Source organism: Pholcus phalangioides, unplaced genomic scaffold, assembly GCF_987345545.1.
Source record: "Pholcus phalangioides strain wild (caught in Gottingen) unplaced genomic scaffold, Ppha-v1.0 ptg000039l_1, whole genome shotgun sequence".
NCBI classification, from domain to species: domain Eukaryota; kingdom Metazoa; phylum Arthropoda; class Arachnida; order Araneae; family Pholcidae; genus Pholcus; species Pholcus phalangioides.
Genome location: NW_028301625.1, coordinates 24,360,542 through 24,378,185, shown reverse-complemented (window position 1 = coordinate 24,378,185; position 17,644 = coordinate 24,360,542). Strand labels below are relative to the sequence as shown.

At 34.7% G+C, this 17,644-nt stretch overlaps 1 protein-coding gene across 1 annotated transcript in view; it reads left to right on the top strand.

Annotated features, from left to right (window-relative positions):
- The window catches only part of nclb (PWP1 homolog no child left behind), a 47,522-nt gene that overhangs the window by 3,929 nt on the left and 25,949 nt on the right, over positions 1-17,644 (top strand). Inside the window, exon 3 of the mRNA XM_089254093.1 lies at positions 8,849-8,985. Within this exon, the coding sequence (XP_089110219.1) occupies positions 8,849-8,985 (137 nt within the window). The remainder of the gene's footprint in view (positions 1-8,848; positions 8,986-17,644) is intronic.

Sequence of the window (17,644 nt, the reverse complement as noted above, 5' to 3'; positions counted from 1 at the left end):
CTGTATATCTGTGCGACTGGCCCCAACAATTCATTAGCACCTTCCCTGAGAACCCTGAGATAGATATCATCTGGTCCTGGTGCTTTGCTTGCACATACATTTCTTAGAAGATTTAGGACCTCCACGTCTTCCACTTGAATATCGTTGAGCGTTTTATTACCCCATGCAACACCCGTATATCGAATATCATTATCTCCATTAAAAACCGACGCGAAAAAGTCATTGAAAGCACTACACATGCCTACATTGCTCTCTACTTTTGAGCCTCCTATCGAGGGGGGGCCAACTGTCCCCTTACATCCATTATTGACGTATTGAAAAAATGATTTTGGGTCAGAGCCAATGTTATCTGCCAACCTAGATTCAACTTGCTTTTTACTATCCCTTATCGCTTTCTTCAACAGTCTTCTTTTATCAGTAAACAATGATAGGTCACCTCGTCCACTTTTATACTCTCTGAATGCTGTTTTCTTTTCAAGATAAATGTTCCGCACGCTATCCGTGAACCATAGAGGGTGTGATGTACAAACACGCTTTTTTCGAACAAAGGGTATGACGTCGTGCAAAACAGAGGACAGCTTCGTACTAAATTCTTCCCATTGACTTACCACCCCTACTGATTCCAACCGGTCTTTGAAAACTTCCGCTAACCTTCTTCGCAAAACATCAAAGTTAGTTCTCCAAAAACAAGGAACCAGTCTTTTGTTATCAACCTTACCCGAGGAAAAGTTACAGTGAAATCTGACGATACGATGATCACTGGAAGAAAACTCTTCCCCCACCGAAACATGTTCAACTAGATCCTCAGAACTAGTAAGAACTAAATCCAAAATAGCAGTACCCCTAGTGGCTTCTGATACATGCTGATACAAAAAATTTTCGAGCACCAACTTAAGAAAGTCTCTTTCATACTGATTTCCAGATGAAAGGTTCTCCCAATCAATACCCGGGTAATTGAAATCCCCTAGTATGAGAACCCTCTTTCGCTTACACATGTAGGAAATTTCATCATGCATTTTGGCGATGTAGTTTTGATCCCTATTCGGTGGATTGTAACAAACCCCAACAATAAGCTTATGACGTCTTTTGTTCTCAAGTTCAACCCATATGGTTTCAATATCACTTCTCTGCACGTTACACTCTCTAGCCTTCAAACATGATTTCATGTATAACAACACTCCACCCCCTTTCCTATCAGATCTATTTCTCAAAAAAGTATCGTATCCGGAGATGTGTAAGAAAGATTCATCCCCATCGTTTGCCCAAGATTCTGTAATGGCTATAAGATCCAAGTCCTCCACAACTATCATAGTTTCTAAAAAATCTTTCTTGTTACTCAAGCTCCTGGCATTTATTAACACACATTTTAATTTGCCCGGTGGTTTGTTGTCAATCGAGAAGCCATCCAAGTCAGAGGTGGGTAATTCCCCGTCAGTACTGTTGTGATTATCATTAACTAACCCGCATTCCCGACTACGTGGTCTGGGAGTAAAAAACCTGACCTAAGACTATCGTAAACCTCCCAGACCCCTCTCTTATTTAGATGGATCCCATCCGAACGAAGCCACCTATCGGTAAATGCGGGAAGCTCCAAGAACGTGACCCCAAGTGAGGAGCAAATGTCCCAACAACCCCAACAACATTACAGAGTTTACTCATAGTTACCCTTATGGGTACCAATCTGGTGCCCAGACCTTGGGTTGATCGAGGTTGTAACCTGACGTATAACATGGGGGAAAAAATAAGTTTTCTCAGCTCTCTCCCCCTTTTTTTTCCTTTTTTAGCTCTCTCCTGTTTTTCCTTTTTTAGCTCTCTCCTGTTTTTCCTTTTTTTAGCTCTCTCCTGTTTTTCCTTTTTTTCCATCCTTCCTCCACTGCAGTAAATAAGGGGGTACAGGTTAAATTCTGGCATAATCTAACAGGCATCCACATGTGCTTAATATAAATGGAATTGAACAGACGATACTCGATTACTGCCAAATTGAGAAAAAAATCATTAGAATGGAAAATAAAATTCACCGGGAAAGTTAATTCCACTGGGCTTGAAGTCATTGCAGAGCCTCTGCCCAACAGAAGCAGTTTAACACTGTAAAAACAATGGAAGAAAATTGGTGCTGAAACACTACTGCAAGCAGAATATGCAGTACCACCCACGCAATGAAAGTGAAATGACAAAGTTGAACAACACAACAATGCAGAAAAGTTTCATCCAATCTCTAACATACATGTGAATATAAGAATAAAATATAAAAGAGGGAACATAGTAAAATTGCTATAGCTGTAACCATAAGTGTGATTTCATTTTATTTTGTCATGACCTTCACTCCTGAATATAAATACTGTGAAACCTCAATAAGTTGTCACTCGAGTTATTGAAAAATTATGATGGCTTAAGTGGAGTGATGACTTAAGAAGCAAACTTTCAATAAAAGAAAGAAAAACAAATTTTTAAAATTTTTAAGCGTTTAGTATTCAACTATATCATGGTTAAATACACTGGCAAACTTTCGTTTTATATCAGTATTTTTCAAGTTTTCACTAATTAGAACAAATGTTTGACTAGTTAGCATTTCTCTGCAACTAAATTTTATGCACATTAATTTTATATGTACATGGACATTTAATTTTTGTGATTTGAATTTTTTATCAGCAGTTCATGGTAGAAATATGAGGTAATCTTGAACTCTGGGCAAAATTGACTTGAGGGATCCTTGGGCATGGCAAAATAGGCAGTAGAGAGTCGTCTCAACTGGGGAAAAAATGCTTGGTTTATTAGCAAAAATATTTTGATTGAATTTGAAGTTCCAAATTAATTTAATGGGGGGGGGGAGGGTTCCATGCAGGAATTAGATCTAGCTCGAGCAGTTCTTAACGCTTCAAGAACTTCTGTCTTTTTAGTCAGGAAATGAACTTCGTCAGTGCCACTTTCTTAAATAAAATTTAAAAAAAACTAAGGTATATTAGGGGGGTCTAAAAACCAGCTGAAAAATTGGTTGCATATAATACCTCCACTCACATGGCCCCCCACATCCTTGAGCAGGATCCCTAGGCTGGAATCTTTTATTCCCCCCAAACCAGAAAGACTTTTCACAAGTCCTTCTATAGTGAATTTATAGCATGAAAAACAAAAAAACGGTAGTAATTGTCCTGGGCCCCTGGACAGGAGCCCTGTCAGCCCCACCTTTGTGATGGACCATGCCTTTACTGCTTTAATTATGGTTTATAATAACTGCATTATTATGCATGTTAAACTGATTTCAAGCCCAATATAAAATGTCAGTAGACCCTCATTATCAGGACATTTCCAGGGCCACAATCACCCCAGATGCTAAGCCCGTAGAGAAAATGAACTGTGGGGCTGAGAGTTGCGAATAATTCTCGTAGTATTATTTGGAATAATCATTATCATTTCTATAGTTGAAACATAGCTACCTTGTGCTGTTGTAGTAAAAAAATTCTCTTTTTTTTTTTTTTTTTAATATTACCACATATGCGAGACTCCTTCAAGCACGGGGGCCCTGTGTGGCAGCATCTGTCACAAACCTCTGAGGGCGACTCTGGTAAATTTAATCGAATACTAAATATGTATATAAAATAAATTGCCGTGGTTGTTTGCAGTGTGTTTATAGTGTAAAAAAAACAATCTCGGAACAACATGAGGTCCCAGAGCCCTGTCTGTTTTTACCCCGCCTTGTGTGAGCCATGAAGTCAATGATGACCTCTTGGGACAATCATCGGTCAGCTATACATATATAATGCAGTCCACTGCCTGAGCAAGACATGTGAAGCATGTGGAGAAACAATTTTTAATTTGCCTCTGCTTTTCTAGCATGGGCTACGTTCATCTAAAACAATCATTCACGTCTAATACCATCCAGTCAAAGCAAAGTTAATGCATGGCAACACAATCTCTCAGGACGCTTAATTGTGTCTAATTGAGGTAGAGGGGGTGCTTTCTGATGATAATTAGTACCAAGAAAGTTGGAAAATTTTAAAAAGATCAATTATTTTGTTCTCAATGCTAAAAATATTCAAGTTTTATAGATTATGACCTCTAAAACTCACTAATAAACTTAAAAATATATTGAAATGGGTATTTATGGCAGGAAAACTTGAATTTTCACTAAAAAAAGTTTGAAAATAGGCAAAAAAAAAAAAAATGCATTTATAGCATTTTGCCTCAACTTCCGGGCTCTAGTAATAAAAATAATAAATGCACCTGCTTATACTATATATCACAATGCAAGTGTATTCAAATATTTGTGAATCCATAAATGATATTCAGCCAAGCTTTGCATGCTGTTATTATTGTTATCAAGATGCATCAGAACTGTATTTGGAAGTCAGGAAAAAATGGAGTTGGAGCAGGCAAGCACAGAGAAAATAAATAATTCAATTACAACAATAATTTCTGATTTACAATATTAATAGTTACAATAAATTTAATTTTTAAAATTATTAATCATTTACAATATTATAATTTATAAACAATTTAATTAAGACATTAATTTCTAATTTACATGTCATTACAATTATCCATGGAAAAAAATTCCTTATTCTCAAACATTTTTCTTTAAGTGACCGTGGTGTGACAAAAATGAAAGAATGATTGAACTCTAACATTCTTTTGTAGTCATTGCAGTCTTTTTTCTCAAAACTACTCATCTGAATGCAGCCAAATTTTGAGGATATCTTAATGAGACCATGAGAGAGACTTATGCAATAAAAAAAGTTCAATTTTCGACCACCAGGCGAATAAGTGGCACTTTTTTATTGAATTTTCCTTTTTTCCCATGGTCCATATAGAGTATATACCAAGCTTCGATGGAATACCTCCATCAAAACAGTGCTTCATAGGTCTGAGTAGTGTCAGTATACTGGAACTACTCAAACCTATGAAGGGTCTATGTTATAATGCAAACACATTCAAGAAATCAAGTCTTCATAGCTCAAGCCTTGTGGACCAACAAGAGCATACATTTTTTGTGTGCTTTTCTCTGCACCTCTGAACCAAGTGCATGTCCCTGCATAGATATGGTCTTCAAAACCTTATAACATACTCCAGTCCGAGATGAACAAAGCCTCAAAAAGGGGAAGAATGGCTTTAGGAGAACACAAAAAGATCTTTTTAGGAATGAAACCAAGCATTTTTTCTATTTATTTTTTTTGGCCACTGCTTAGACAACCTGATCCGCTGGTCAATACTTCTCAAATCAATGACCCTAGTTGCATCTAGGACAGTAATACCATTCAACTCGTGAGTGAACGGGTTATTCAAACCAAAATAAGTGTCTAATGCACTTATCAAAGCTAAATCGTTAGCCCATGCTGCAATCATATTCAAGTTTGTCTGGAGTCTCCTTTTCATTTTGATTCCCAACTACCCACATTAGTTTTATGCTCTCTGCGAATTTGCTGACAATCCTGTTGAAACCCTGATTACGTTTATCGATAAACAGTGAAAAAAAGTTGGTTCCAAGGACACTTCCTTGAGAAACTTCACTTTTCACATGTGTCCAATCGGAAAATTTCTCCGTTCATCATAACCCATTGTGATCTATTTCTCAACCACGATTCTATTCAGTTCAACAAGTTGCCCCCAATAGCAATCTCATGTAAATACTTCAAGAGTTTACCATGCTGGACCCAATTTAATGCCCTCTGGAAATCAAGATAAACAACATCAACGTAGTAATGTCGTTTATCAACTTAGTGACGTGGTCATAGAAGCAAAAAGCAAAGGAGGTTAGTTACACATGACCTCCCCTTCCTTAACCTATGCTGGTTTTTCAACAATGCATTCTATTCTCGTCTATCCACTTCAATTGCCTTTTGACAATAATTTCCAAAATTTTTGAGAGGGAGCTCGTCATACTCAGTGGACGATAATTCAAAATGGTTTGTCTATACTAGCCCTTTTTAAATATCAGAACCACATTAGCAAGCTTCCAATCCCCTGGAACGATAGCCTCATCCAAACTATTTCTGTAAATCTGTGCAACTGGCCCCCGCCAGTTTGGTTATAAAGATTTTAGAAACCTTTAGCGCATTCCCTAAGGATCCTAGCCACAAAGCAGAATATGTTGAAATCTGCGACCACAGAACAATTAATGCTACTGCAGAACAATTTGCAAGAACTTGAAAAGTGAAGAAAACACTATTGTGGGAATTTTTACTGCAGAACATTTCCAGTCGGTCAGCTGAGAGTGTTGCAAAGCAGTGCAAAACATTCTGCTTTGGGGGAACCCTAGGATAAATATCATCTGATACTGGTAGCTTGCACATACATTTTTTAGAAGTTTTAGAACTTCCACTTCATTCACTTAAATATTGTTGAAGACTTTATCATTCCTTGAGTCATGGGATGTGAGGTGAGAATATTCTCAGAGAATGAGAATATTCTCCTGGATGTAAAAATTAGAGAATCTAGAACAGTGGTTCTCAACCGGGGGCCATATGGCCCCCTAGTGGTATTGTGATACTTCAAGGGGGCCACGGAAGAAAATTTAGAAAGGGGCCATGACAGGTGGTTTGGAGGGCTGCAGAGAGCTGAGAAGAAAAATTAAGGTGTGAAGAAATAATGTTTTTATACTAGAGACTAATATAAAAACTGTTATACACTTACAGAATCCAACAAAACCAGGGCCGTCTTAGGGCATGGACCCACCCGGGCCTCACCACCTACATTTTGCAGCAGGTTCCCTAGGGGGTTTCCCGCTCTTGTGAGGGGTCATGCCCTAGGTTCTCATGTCCATAAGTGATCCCACCTTATATTTTTTATAGTACAATAAATTTTGAAAATAAGTAGGAACTATGTAGCCTGTTTATTTCCGGCTATAAGTATGGGACTACCATAGCATCACTTTGGCTGAGGGCCCATGATTTTGAGACTGTCCTGAATAGAACTTGGATTAGCGGGGAGCTCAATAAATTCTAGGCCAGTGGTCTGGAGGGCTATCTTATTTGCAAAATTTTCATTCAGTATAAATTCACTGAAAAAATCAATTCAATATGCATAAAAGATCTTGCTTCTAGATCTGGGTCGAAGACTCTGGGTGAGACGGGAGCCACGAGAAAAAAATATGCTTCAAAGGGGGCCACGGGCAAAAAAGGTTAAGAAACGCTGATCTAGAATATTCATTTTTCTTTCAAATAATTTAAATTTGTTTGCTAATTTTGTTTACATTATGAAATATAAATCAGTTTTTTCATTGCCTGAAGCATTTACAACAAAGCAATTTTTGGTATAATCACCCCAATGACAACTTTTAGTTCAAGAATATTCTTTTGGTCATGAGAGGTTTTGAAAGTTTGATTATAAAGATTTCAGAAACCTTTAGATTAAAACCTTAAAAAATTATTTTAAAATTACATAAATTTTCAGAAATAAGTTCAAAGCAAAGCGCAAAAGTCGATTGACAAAGGAAGCTATTCTTATACAATCACCTTCATTCTAAGAAGATACAGAACTGTTTTTTTCTTCAATGTAGCCTACATACACTTAAATTCTGTATCACTCACATTTTTTTGCAAGTTATGCAATTCAGCCATGTTGGTTTCATTTTTTTGCTTTTAAACTTTAATATTGTGGGCTACAAACTTCAATATTCCCTGTCTTCTTAACGGGAAGAGAGATGTATAATATATGTAGAATAGGTCTATATCTTAAAATAATAAGAATTATTCTCAAGTTATTTGTAGAGATTATTATAATGCATGTTATTACAAATATTTTTGAGAATAATCTCTTGAAGGACGACTATTATAAATAACTGAAGAATATTTTCATCGAGGAGAATATTCGAGAATATTCTCTGGAAGGTCTATTATTTATAACTTGAGAATAATTCTTATTTTTGATAAGAATATTCCCCAGTGATTTGCAAAAGAAGTACTTCCAGAGAATATTTTCAAGGATATTATATATATATTTATATTATAAATAACAGGAAAATATTCTCATCAAGAATAAGAAGAATATTCTCATCAAGAATAAGAAGAATATTCTCATCAAGAATAAGAAGAATATTCTCATCAAGAATAAGAAGAATATTCTCATCAAGAATAAGAAGAATATTCTCATCAAGAATAAGAAGAATATTCTCATCAAGAATAAGAAGAATATTCTCATCAAGAATAAGAAGAATATTCTCATCAAGAATAAGAAGAATATTCTCAAGTTATTTATAATAGTCCTTCCAGAGAATATTCTCGAATATTCTCCTAGATGAGAATATTTTCCTAAAGATTACTCTTGAGAATTTTACATCTCTAGTCAAAGGACAGGTATATTTTTTTAAATTCATTTTACATGTACATAGTTAAGTTGTCATAGGCCTGATTCAAATTTATTAGATTTGTTAAAATGTATTTACCATATCTTGCATTGTAGTGCAAATGATGAATAGGGAAGGAAGAGTGGTTTCTTCCATTTGGAAGAAGCAGAGTTGGCACAGAGTTGGCCAAGCGGAAGAAATTGTCCAACTTTTCAAAAGACACATGCAATTATTAATTTGAATACATAATTAAATTAGTGAAATTAAATTTAATCGGTTATAAAAATTTACATTTGCCATATCTAAAGCATAAATTCTAACTTTTATGATAAATTATTGAAGGGAAACTAGTTTCTTTCTGCCGGTTTTTCCGCTTTGTCCAACCCTGCTAATAATGAACTAATATGATATTTTTCAGGGGGAAAAAATTATTTTGGTCTCCTTTTATGTGATTTTTTGAAAAAAACCACCTGGTTATAAAACCATCATGATTTAAACCAAACAACCCTGCCGCATGTGTTTCAGAATGAAAATTATCTACATTATCTAATTATTATTGTATTTCCATGGAAGCAAAATCTCAAAAGACATAAAGATGGAAGATGAACCTGAAATGCAGGGGTGTGAAACAAATGAAGTTGACATAAAATGTATTGATGATGAATACAATCTAAATTCCTATGATGATGATGATGAAGAAGAAAAGAAAGGTTTGTTTTCATCTTAAGTACTAAACAATTGATATTTTAAGAAATTATTTTCAAACTGTCCGATTATTCATCTTCATGGTTAAGTTGATTGATTGTGCATGAGGTATGCCTCTTAAAAGACATTGAAATTATTAAATTTCAGTGTATTATTTATTACTTGTAATTATTTTCACAAAATAGGCCTATTATATTTTCCATTTTTTAATAGGTTTAGTAGAAAACATAAATTTCAAATGCATCTTACATAGGTTTTGTTGCATACGATTGATATTATTTTAGAACAGATTCAGAAATCTCTCATTGTCTCTTCAACATATTTCTCATGCTATTGAAAAAGCTGTCTCGCAAAACAGTTATGCTCATGGTAATGTATGCACCACCTGGAATTGAACATTGAAGGACCATACACACCCCACTTCCCATCTCAAGGAGATATTGAAGCATTCCCAAAGGACGGATGCGTCCAGAATTACATACAAACAAAATGAATTACTTAACACACATAGTTAATTGCAATGCCTGGAATACATTTTAAGGTACAAGAGCCAAGTTTTTACTGAAACAAAGAACAATTTAGTATGTTTTTATACAGTTGAGCATGTATGAAATAAATCATTAGGACTGATAATGACCATTTATAAATATATTGTTCATCACTATATAATTAAAACAGAAATTTCACGATTTTCATGAGAACTCAAGTACAAAATCAAATTGGTCTGAATGAATTTTTTGGCCTTAAGTGTGACTAAATTCTTTGTGCCCTTTTTCAAGATTATTTTCAAATGCAAAAGAGCTAAAGAACTTTTACTGCTTCAGAATTCTCTCTGTTCAAAATCGAGTTAACCTCTTACCTGTTCATTTCAAAAAATTGCATCAAAAATGGATATATCTTTTCCCCGTCTAATTTTGTTGATTATATCAATAAAAGGGTTAGAGAGTGGTTATTTTATAAAGTGGACAAACTTTTAAATTAAGAAATGCCATTAATTAATGTAACTACTATTTATCAATTAATTTAATTATTCATTAAGTTAATAATTACTAACATAACTACATAGAAAGAAAAACTTAATTTTTAATGTGACAACTGGGTTTTGACATCAATAATATATCATGTCTGAACTCAGTTTAGACAACACAGGTAAGGGGTTAAGGGTGTCAATAATAGAATTATTAAATGTGAATGAACTCTCTCTCTAGTTATCAAGTGTCATTCAGAAATGTCTTGATTTTTTTTCTTTCCCCCTCTTGTACAGTGGGACACAGAACCCACTTACCTTTAGTCATTGGTCATTTTGATCATTGTCTGTCACAAATATGAGTCGAAATTACAATAAAAAACTATTCCTAATTGGGACTGAGTGTCAGCCAGATTGAAGAAAATCTATATTATTGAGGGAGATATAATAAACTTCTCACACAATGGTTTGTTTCTTTTTTTTTTATAAATCTCAATTGGGTACTTAATAGTGAAATGTAATGATAGATGAATAAATAGTATTTGAAGACTAGGCAAATAAATTACAATCAAAATTAAAAAATTTGGTTTTACAGAGCAAATATGGATATGGCTGCAAATTACTTATTGTTGTGTGGCAACATAAATAAACATGATAAAGCCTTCAATGTGTGATATTCTGGTGAAAGATATGGAAGTACTAAAACTTCTGAAAAATTTATATGCAAGCAAAGCACCAGGACCATATATTTTTCCTAAGGTCCTTAGGGAATGTGCAAATGAACTGTTGGGACCAGTTGCACAAATTTACAGAAGTAACATTGCTGAATGTATCATTCCATGTTAATAAATGGAATAGCTTATCTATAGGTGTTGTGAATTCTAACACAATTGATACATTTAAAAAGAAGTATGATAGACATAGTGGGATAAATCAAAAAGCTATTCATGCTTAGATAAGACAACCATAATTTTTTTTATGGACAGTGTATTAATTTTTTTTTGGTGATATATGCTTTTATATTGGGTTGCTATATTTTGGTTATATTTGACATTTTTTATGGGCATAATTTTTTCAGCCACCTCATTGAGCAATTTGCCTGTTGTGGTCTTTATTAACATAAGATAATTTACAGCATCAAGTATTCTTTTGAAAAAATAATTCACCTTTTTTTTTCATTTCATGCATGCAACAAATTATGAACAGCAATTTTTTTGAGCATGTATCAATTTGCATATTTTGCTGCCTGTTGCTGGTTGAGATCCCAAGTGTCATCAGGAGGATATGCATAAGCAACGTGAAAGCTTCCAAGGTTTCCAACATGAAAGCCTATACTGAAACCTTGATGGTTATAAAGCTGCTCTGTAGAACCCATACAGCGGTTCAACAGAACCTAAATAAATTTTGAATATTTCTCTTAATATACAAGTTTTCTCTTAAAGTTTAAGAAAGTACTGTGGTTCAAGAAACATCACTAATAGTGAATAAAACTTTTCCAAAAAAAATTGTTTTTATGACTTACATGGGAATGACACTTAAAATATGGGTCACATGGTTACCTTAATTTTCAAACTGAAACAGAAAATAATATTTATGGTATCTTACCATTGCATGGAGTTGGAACCATCTTCTGGTTTAAAACTTCATTGTAAATACGGGTTGAATCCAACCTATTCTGCCAAACAAAAGGGGGAGATAGACAAGCCCAAGTGGATCATGAAACACCCCACCAACCTTGTCTTATCTCGAACCGTTTTTGAGTTATCGGATAATCGATTGGGGAAGTCTGAAAGAACTCTGGATTTGTGAAGTTTCTAAGAGGCCTGCGCGCAAACTAAGAATATATTTGGAAAGCGCAGAAAAAATCCTATAAGGTAACACCAGTTTCATTGAAATATCTGGATTTAATGGCAAGCTACAGGTGCTGAAAGATTGGCAAAGTTCAAAATCAAATCATTGCCAAAATTTTTAATTGTCAATTTTGCAAACATCCTTCTAGCTACAAATAGTCAAATTTGCCAAAAACTTGTCCATTCCACCAGCTTTCGAAAGAACCTAAAATAAACCAAATTGTCTTCTAGTTCAGGAGAAATTTAGTCGTTTTTTTGCAATATGTCACTGAAATTAGCATTCGTCAAAGTAATTTTAGTAGGGTTTTTTCGGCAACAATTTTCGATATCTCACTTCACACTCTCTCGGCGCTTGTAGTTCGCCATTAAATACGGATATCCTGTAGATAGAGGTAGTGTCAACTTATAGGATTTTTTGTGCAAAATCAAGTTGTCAATATTGGTCTGTAACTGCCAATTCCAAATTTTTGTTGAATATCTACTTTGACAATTGCTGATTTCAGCGATGTATTGCAAACAGAAGACTAAATTTCTCTTGAACCAGAAAACCGATATGGTTTATTGTAAAATGGTCTTGGTCTTTCAAAAACTTTGCAAATTCTGGTTTTTTCAGACTTGACACATTTTTTTTTCCATAATCTATAATCCTCCATAACTCAAAAACAGTTTGAGATAGGACAGGGTTGGGAGTGTTTCATGATCCAGTTGGGCTTGTCTATCACCTCCTTTCGTTTGTCAGAATAGGTCTGATTCACTCTGTATATAAAAAACCCAATAAAATTTTAATATTAAAGAAGAAAAATTTAAAAAAAAAAAGTATTTTTCCCCCCTGAATTATTTCTGTTGTTCAAATGTCCAGAGTCCCTGACTGACGAAGTAAGAACAGAGAAAACTACTGGAATCACTGCCTTTCAGTTGTTTCATCAACCAAATGGTCTGAATTGACATTATTTAGTCAACTCAAAATGAAAAAAAAGTTTGTTATGCCTTACTAGCATCAGTAACAAGAAATTATTATTTAATTAAAAGCACTTTAGGTTTCAGGATTTTCAAGGGTTCTGCAGCATTTGATCCCACAGAACCCCAAAAAAAGCTATCATGGAACCCTGGGGTGCTGCACCATTTGGGAAAGTTTGTCAAGTTATCAAAAAGAACATTCCCCCCCCCCAATTCACTGCATGAATGCATCAAAATTGGAATCTCTCACTCTGCTCAGATGTTGAAACTCGGATGGAAAATTTCCCAAAAAACTGAAAGCTGTATCATATTCTTTATAAGAAGAGCAAAGAGAAATATTGCAAGTCATAACGTTAAAGTGCAACAACTTTTGAAAGGCCATGTTAGAGAGAACTCTGCATACTGGAGAGCTGGATCACACATGGAGAGATTTTACTGTAATAAGTATATGTTCATCTTTCTTACCTACTCTATGTTTTGTCTCGAATTACTGTAATTTCCTGTGATAAAGCTCCAGCCTATGCAGGATAGTAACTATTGACCACCCACAATAATTACACATGTGATTTCTTGTGAAAAACTTTAATGGAAAAGTGTTTTCCATTTTAGGATCAGTGAATATTAAGGGAGTTAGTGTTTTGAAATTTTGTGATGCATCATTTTTCCAAGTCAGTTATGTGCCAAACACCAAATGAAAGTAAATTTCTTCCTCAACAAGGTGACCACTTTTTGAAAATGAACTGAAATATTCAATCCCATTAGAGCCAAGTTTGGCCTTTCCCTCATGATTGGCGTTTTCTCTATTTGTGTAGTGTGACATTGTAACCTTGTTATTACACAGTACCTTCGTTCCCTATATTGGCAAATTTATCTCCAGATTTGTTAAGTATCAGCCAAATGACATCAGTTTGAAAAATTGCTTTTCCAAAAAATCAACCCTTTTTGCCAAAACGTAATTTTCTCTCGAATACAAATACACCACCACAACAGGCAAAATGCCAGCGAGGTGGCTGAGAAAAAGATGCCCATAACAAATATGGATGTCATATATTTCAAAAATAAAGCAACCCAATTAAAACTGTAATTAGAAACATTATAAACAATATATACACATGATAAAATATTATACAATGCCCATAAAGAATACTTATGGTTGTCTTATTCTAAGAATGGATAGCTTCTCGATTTACCCCAACATGTTTATCGTATTTCTTTTTAAACGTGTCAATTGTGTTACAATTTACTACCTCCGGGGGTAAGCTATTCCATTTATTAACAACCCTATTGGAGAAAAATTCCCTGCGACACCATAACCTTGCATTGTCCCTCACCAATCGATACTGGTGTCCCCTTGTAAAAGCAGTCAATTGGCGGTGTACTAAAAGTTCATGGTCCATTCTATCCATCTCATTGAAAATTTTGAAAACTTGATCATATCTCCTCGACATCTGCGTTCATCCAATGTAAACATATTCAAAAAATAAAGTCTCTCTTCATAACTGAAGCCCCGTGTTCCAATAAGGACACATGTAGCTCTTTTCTGCACCCCTTCAACCAAGTCTATGTCCCTCTGTAGGTATGGTCTCCAAAACCTTACAGCATACTCCAGTCCAGGAATTAAACCTCGAAAAAGCGGAACAATGACTTTAGGAGAATGCGAAGAGACCTTTTTAAAAATGAGACCAAGCATTCTATTCGTTTTTTTGATCACCGCTGAACAATGTTCAGAAAACCTAAGCCGCTCGTCAATGAGAATTCCCAAATCGGTGACCCTAGTTGCATCTGGGATAATGACACCATTCAACTCGTAAGAGAACCGTGGGTTGCTCGAACCAAAATGAGAGACCATGCGCTTATCAACGCTAAACATCATGCTCCATTCATTTGCCCATGCTGCAATCCTGTTTAAGTTGGTCTGGAGCAATTCCCTATCGCTTTGATTCCTGATTACCCCCATTAGCTTCACATCATCTGCGAATTTGCTAGTTATCCCATCGATACCCTGATCGAGTTTATCGATAAAAAGTGAAAGAAGTATGGGGCCAAGGACACTTCCTTGAGGAACTCCACTTGTGACGCCTGTCCAACCAGAGAATTCCCCGTTCACCATAACTCGTTGCGACCTATCTCTTAACCACAATTCTATCCAATTCAGCAAGTTGCCCCCAATTCCAATCTCGTGTAAACACTTCAAGAGTTTACCATGTTGGACCCGATCGAGTGCCTTCTGGAAATCAAGGTAAACAACATCTACATTTTTGCTCTTACACAAAGCCTTAGTCACAAAATGAGCGACCTTATCAACGCTAAACATCATGCTCCATTCATTTGCCCATTCATAACCTCCATTCATAGAAGCAAAGGAGGTTAGTTACACATGACTTCCCCTTTCTGAACCCATACTGATTATCCGACAATACATTATTCTCGTCTATCCACTTCACAAACTGCCTTTTGATAATAATTTCCAAAATCTTCGAGAGGGAGCTCGTCAAACTCACTGGACGATAATTGGACACAACTTCTCTACTACCCTTCTTAAATATCGGAACGACATTAGCAAGTTTCCAATCCCTTGGGACGATACCCTCAGCAACACTACTCCTGTATATTTGTGCGACTGGCCCTAAAAATTCATTAGCACATTCCCTGAGGACCCTGGGATATATATCATCTGGTCCTGGTGCTTTGCTCGCACATATTCTCCTTCAATAGGCTATTAAATGAAATCATTGAAGAGAAATTACATACAGTGCATTGTGTTAACTTCGCGATTGTTTTTTTTACTCCATCTTTCGAATTAGATCACATGTTGATTAATAAAACAGTACAGTATTTTTTGAGAAATTTTAAAATTTCATCGAAACTTTTGCACATAAAAAGCTTCAATAAAGGATGTAAAAATGGTAGCTTGATGAAGAGTGACTGGTGGGAGCAGTAAAATAATAATGATTTAGTCGGAAACTTTTAATCAAAGTAATTATTTTATGAATTTGCATATTCAAAATAGTGTTTTCAGATTTTTTTTTATTGGTTAGTCATCCAGTCATATTTTCATACTAGTTTATACACGTTGCTATGAAGATGTCTAATTTCCTTGTGACTGCAATTGATTTTTATCACCCTGAAATTTTAATAAATTTCATTTACATTTTTACAAGAAAGATCTTTCTCTTAACTTTGTTTTTCTATATATGGTTTTAAATATTGTTTCATACACACACAACATAAATGAGATGCTGTAAAAGTTTTGAACTTTATCATGACAATTTGTATCTGTGATTGATTTCATTCTATAAGCTTAACGTGTTAATCAAGTTAATTGTGTTGCAGAATTACAATCAAAAGCTGTGATGCAACGTGTATATTTTCCAAAACATCTGAATTCAAAAAAAAATCTCATCTCAAAATTGTTAGTGATACTTTATTTGTTTAAGGGGTGTCACGACTCCTTTAGTTGATTTTTTTCAAACATGACTTTAAAAAATTCATGTGAATAAAATTAATTTGTTTTTATACAATAAAATAAAAAAATTAATGAATTATAGTATAAACCTAAACACACAAAAAAAAACCACTTTGAGTGCTATTTTCTCAAACCAGCAATTTTTGAGCTCATCCATTTTGAAATAAAATCTACTACACCAAAAATTCTGAAATTTTGTAGGAATATTTATATGGCGTGTTAGTAAAATGAACCTCAAACTTCAATATCCAGACCTGCCAACTCTCCCGATTTAGGCAGGAGACTCCGGATTTTTCATCCTTCTTCCCGTTCTCCAGATTTGTTAAAATTTCTCCAGATTTTGGCAGAAAATTATATTTTACGCGAGCTTTCACGTTGTCGTGGCGTCAATAATTACCGTCATCGTTAGGGAAAACACCTATAGAGGACAGTCGTAGTCATTTCCATCGTAAAAAAGTCTCTGTGACCGCATTTAAGCAACTGGCAAAGACGCGACTTTGTTTTCGTAGCATTTATCGGCAATCATTAATCAGGGGCATGACCTTGGTTGCCAAAATTCCTGTATAATCATATTGTATTCTATTAACAGCCGTGCGGTAAACACGTTTTTTCGTCCGCAGCTTTGTAATTTGAATTTTTTTTAATCGGTTCTTCCGATTAAACATCTTCAGAAAGAAAATATAAAACTTTAAGCTATATACAGCTAAATATAAAGCTTTTAAGAATTCATATACCCAAGATTATCAATCACTGATAGCATCCACAAAAGGAAACACATACTTTATGAACAGTATGTAGATGTGATTTCTCTATTCTGCATGGAAAGACTGGCATGGAATTATATTCTTCTCAGAGGCAATGCAGAACCTGCCTTGGGGGGAGAGAATGTAACTTTTTCTTAATTTATTAAAAAAAAAAAAATTTGAATTTTTTTTTTTTTATCGAGTCTATGAGTGTCGGGGGGGGGGGGAGAATCTCCGGATTTAAAAAGTTGGAACGTCTGAATATCTGATCATTCATTAGAATGTTATGAATTTTTAAAGTAAAAAAAAAACAAAAAAAACATATAAATTTCAAAAACTTGAATTGAACATTTTTTTTAAAAAATGCTGGGGTTAACTTCAAAATCGGAGGTTCTCATTTTACTAACATATAGCGAGTAAACATTTCTGCAAAATTTCAGAATTTTTGGGGCAGCAGTTTTTTTTATAATCTCATGGATGAAATCAAAAACTGCAATCTGAGAAAATTGTACCAACTGCATAGAAATTTGAAAAGTTCACACAGGCAAAAGAGAAGAAAAAAATTGTTTTTGCTTTCTCGATTTTCTCTTGGGGTTAATATAATATTAACACCTTCAAAAACTCTTAAGTTATATGTTTGGTGTACGTTTGATGAATTTGGCAGGATTATGATATCAATCA